We start from the raw sequence: 4,850 nt of genomic DNA, 5'->3' as shown, positions 1-4,850 counted from the left end.
ATTGCCCTAGTGTAGGTGGAAGCTGTTGGGCAGATGAAGGAATTAATTGCACCTGCACATGACAATAAATGTGCCCCGGGCGGAGGTTCAGTTTCTGGTTTATTCACAATCCCAGTGAGTTTCGTTTCTCCCGTGGCCCAGCCTTCAGCACATAAAGAGTGTACAAGGGAGTGTCCCGAAGTTGCAGGGAGTGTAGAAAGGCTGCAGGGAGTGTCCTGAGGTTGCACAGAGAGACAGCATCAGTCTACTCCTCAGCACAATTACCAGTATATTCCCAACCCCAGTATTAACCAGCAGCGAGCGCAGCTCCCGGGCAGGAGAGAGACATGGCGGATGCAATGAGGACCAAGCTGACCCAATACAGGCCGGGCTCACTCCTGGCTCTGGCCAATACTCGCGGCTTCCAGCGAGTCCCCCTGCAGCTCTTTGGCTTCTATGGCCACGGCAAGACCTCCCTGATCAACCTGTGCCTGAATTCTGTCCAAACCAAACAGTACGAGGACCTTGCTGGGCTGGGATATTCTGATGGTACTGTGATCCGTGAGAGACGGGAATATCAACTCATCAACAATCTGTTTATTTATGATAACCGAGGATTCAACAGCATGGACCCTGAGGAGATCTCCGAGGCTTCTGCTCAGCTCAGTAAGTTGGACCCCATTATTATATGTGTGAATGTGGCTAGTGGGAACAGGGGGTGGCACACAGCTCAGGGGCAAGAGAACTCCCCAATGTCCATTTATTTCACTTTCTCAGTGGCTATAAAGTTTTGTGTAAACGCTGTTTCAGTTGAAAGCAACATTTGTTCATTCCATTCTAAGGTTCTGACTTCTGAAACATGTAGCAGAACTGAGCTCTCCTTGGCTGTTTCAGGAGTCAGAACCTTGAGTGCAGAATATACAGAGTCGTGCAGGTACTGCTTTTCATATTTGCTCCTGCTGGGACACCTCTGGGGTACTGGTGCTTGGCTGCAACTGGATTTGGCTGTGGGAGCGGCACAAGAAGGCGAGGACTTTGGGCATAAACCACAACAAGGAATTGTTATTGTACAGAAAGGACAAGAAGTTAAAGGAATGATTTGATTTACTGCGTGTCTTTGTGAAACTGTAATGACTGTGTAATGCTATTTATTATGCTATTTATGATAAAACCCACCCCCATATCAGCCGCACTACTTTCCATTGCAGGGGGCCTGCGGCTGGTGGATGAAGAGGTTAAATGGGATCGGACTATAGAAGAAAAGATGGAGCTTCTGTTGCAGAAAAATAACAGCCCCCCGGTGGAGCTTATGGTTCCAGTGCTGGTGTTCAGGTAATAACGACTGGTCCTACAGGGGCACGGCCATGGGCACAGAGGGGAGACATTCTTATTTGGGCATAATGAGGTATTTGTATGTAATACAAGGGGCAATGCCTTATCTCCATGGAAACAGGAGAAGGAGCAGATTTGAGTGGCACATGGAGCTCCCTGTTGCACTGGGACAACATTACCTACACTCTGAGCAATGTATTAATAATAACAACGTCTGCTCCATCAGTAGTTACACACATGCCTCTGTTTTTCATTTTCCCCATGGCTGCCCTTTAGAGGTGGAACATTTGGGGTCCCTGCGTCATAATGAACAATATTAAGCCCCAGTTTTTAGGGCCCTGCTAATGACTGGGACCCATATTGTTGTACCCCCTGAATCCCCTCATGTCTGTCTTGATAAAGACTCAATTCCCTGTGCACTTACCTGTAACAGATGTACCTACCTCCCACCCGTCTCCTGCCCCTGAAGCCATTCCAGAAGCCTCTGAATGTTCTTCCTCAAAGCACACAAAGAGTTAAGGCCCATTGAGACTGAACTGTAATGGCAGTTAGTCAAAGCCAAGCGGGGTGTATAAAGTAGCCCCTGGCAAATAATAGTCAGCTCCTGTAGAAAAAAACTGTGTGGAATTCACATTTTAATATTGGTGTAAGAAATATATATTTTCTACAAAATAAATGTATAAATTGCATGTTTTTGTTCCAGGGGAGCGAAGGAGCTGACGGCAGAGCAATCAGAGAAGATGAAAGTATTTGTACTGCGCTGCTTTGATATAACAGGTAGGGCCCCCCAGCCCCATAACAGCAGGGGCCCCTGGAAGTCTTTGAGTAGGGGCATCTGGGGCAGGGAACCCATCCCACTTGTAGGTAGGGCTTAAACCATAGAAACAGGTGGCGCTCCCTCCTGAACTCATGTTATTTAAATGTATCTTTAATATCGCCCCTCTTCCTTCTACACTGTCCCACTAATGGCTTGAAGCTCCTATTGGCCTCTTGCTGCACACGGCTATAGGAACAGACACATACAGTGGTGTGAAAAACTATTTGCCGCCTTCCTGATTTCTTATTCTTTTGCATGTTTGTCACACTTAAATGTTTCTGCTCATCAAAAACCGTTAACTATTAGTCAAAGATAACATAATTGAACACAAAATGCAGTTTTTAAATGAAGGTTTATGTTATTAAGGGAGAAAAAAAATCCAAATCTACATGGGCCTGTGTGAAAAAGTGATTGCCCCCTTGTTAAAAAATAACTTAACTGTGGTTTATCACACCTGAGTTCAATTTCAAAGGTTATAAAGCCATTTCTAAAGCTTTGGGACTCCAGCGAACCACAGTGAGAGCCATTATCCACAAATGGCAAAAACATGGAACAGTGGTGAACCTTCCCGGCCGGCCGACCATAATGACCCCAAGAGCGCAGAGACAACTCATCCGAGAGGCCACAAAAGACCCCAGGACAACATCTAAAGAACTGCAGGCCTCACTTGCCTCAATTAAGGTCAGTGTTCACGACTCCACCATAAGAAAGAGACTGGGCAAAAACGGCCTGCATGGCACATTTCCAAGGCGCAAACCACTTTTAAGCAAAAAGAACATTAAGGCTCGTCTCAATTTTGCTAAAAAACATCTCAATGATTGCCAAGACTTTTGGGAAAATACCTTGTGGACCGACGAGACAAAAGTTGAACTTTTTGGAAGGTACGCGTCCCGTTACATCTGGCGTAAAAGTAACACAGCATTTCAGAAAAAGAACATCATACCAACAGTAAAATATGGTGGTGGTAGTGTGATGGTCTGGGGTTGTTTTGCTGCTTCAGGACCTGGAAGACTTGCTGTGATAGATGGAACCATGAATTCTACTGTCTACCAAAAAATCCTGAAGGAGATGTCCGGCCATCTGTTCGTCAACTAAAGCTGAAGCGATCTTGGGTGCTGCAGCAGGACAATGACCCAAAACACACCAGCAAATCCACCTCTGAATGGCTGAAGAAAAACAAAATGAAGACTTTGGAGTGGCCTAGTCAAAGTCCTGACCTGAATCCTATTGAGATGTTGTGGCATGACCTTAAAAAGGCGGTTCATGCTAGAAAACCCTCAAATAAAGCTGAATTACAACAATTCTGCAAAGATGAGTGGGCCAAAATTCCTCCAGAGCGCTGTAAAAGACTCGTTGCAAGTTATCGCAAACGCTTGATTGCAGTTATTGCTGCTAAGGGTGGCCCAACCAGTTATTAGGTTCAGGGGGCAATTACTTTTTCACACAGGTTTGGATTTCTTTTCTCCCTAAATAATAAAAACCCTCATTTAAAAATTGCATTTTGTGTTTACTTGTGTTATCTTTGACTAATAGTTAAATGTGTTTGATGATCAGAAACATTTTGTGTGACAAACATGCAAAAGAATAAGAAATCAGGAAGGGGGCAAATAGTTTTTCACACCACTGTATATATGGGTGAGTGAGTGTAAGAGGGGGTATATAAATGGATACTGAGTAGGGGAGATGCCCCAGTGCAGGGGCTGCTAATGTTGTCTCTGTGCCCCTCAGGGATGTTCCCCCTCGTTGTGCTGATGGAGTCAGGGGAGATCCAGGAGAAGATCAGCAAAAGCTTCCACTTGTTGGGAGTGCGCTACGTCATTGCTCTGCAGAAGTTCAAGGTGGAGGAGCCGCAGCTGGACGCCGAGACTGAAGCCGAAATCCTGAGATTTCTCAACCTCTGCACCAACGAGGCCGACAGGGGCATGAAGAAGCTGCAGAGGGTGGGCAAGGAGGAGGAATGCAGGAGGCATATTCGGGAGCAGATGGTGGTGGAGCTGGAACTGGAGAGGGAGAAGGTGCGGAAGAGGACAAAGGTGGAGATACAGAGTGTCAAGTGAATTGTATGACTAATACACCCAATTGAATACTTCCCAACATTTTGGAACATATATCTGTGCTTTTTTCTTTCCAGTTTTGCTAATGGAGATGAATTGCTGTGAGTTTCACTTCTCCCAAGGGACCTGTTATCTTATATTGTTACAATTACTTATTTGCTCATCTCAAAATTGTTACAAAAGTATATTATCTGCAGCTGTGGCTGTTCTGGGCTCTCTGCCAAAAGCCAATTAAGTTAGAAACATTGTTTCTTTTTCTGGCTGTTCAGTGTAGAGAAAAACAGGACTTTACAGTACAAATGAGGGACTGTGGGTTGAGCTGTTAAAAGAGGGACTGTCCCACTAAAAATGGGACAGTTGGGAGGTGTTTAATTGCCCTCAACTCATCTCCTCATTATCTGTCTAATTCCATTCCCAGCACATAAACACCTTCCAGCTCATGTCTCAACTGTCTGAGTTCTCATTGTGTATCAGTAAATATTGTATTATATTGGATTGTACTGTATATATATATATATATATATATATATATATGTGGAACACAGCAATATATGAATATTCACCAAATATCTCTGATGTATAAAAGATTAAATTCCTGACAGTAAGATTAATTTGGATTGTACCAACATATACATTTGAATGTTTTACTGTTTATTTGTGTAACCCTT

The 4,850-nt window shown here is 44.4% G+C and overlaps 1 protein-coding gene across 1 annotated transcript; it reads left to right on the top strand.

The window, feature by feature from the left end:
- The first annotated feature begins 206 nt into the window (after positions 1–206).
- LOC121398038 lies at positions 207–4,386 on the top strand. Its single transcript, XM_041576512.1, has 4 exons — positions 207–645; positions 1,188–1,311; positions 2,015–2,088; positions 3,857–4,386. Exons 1-4 carry the CDS (start codon positions 327–329, stop codon positions 4,183–4,185), a joined length of 846 nt encoding a protein of 281 aa, XP_041432446.1. The 5' UTR covers positions 207–326; the 3' UTR covers positions 4,186–4,386.
- The last annotated feature ends 464 nt before the right edge of the window (positions 4,387–4,850 follow it).

The sequence above is a fragment of the Xenopus laevis genome, chromosome 9_10L (genome assembly GCF_017654675.1).
Source record: "Xenopus laevis strain J_2021 chromosome 9_10L, Xenopus_laevis_v10.1, whole genome shotgun sequence".
NCBI classification, from domain to species: domain Eukaryota; kingdom Metazoa; phylum Chordata; class Amphibia; order Anura; family Pipidae; genus Xenopus; species Xenopus laevis.
The sequence above is the reverse complement of the archived record's forward strand: the minus strand, read 5'-3'. Positions and strand labels throughout refer to the sequence as shown.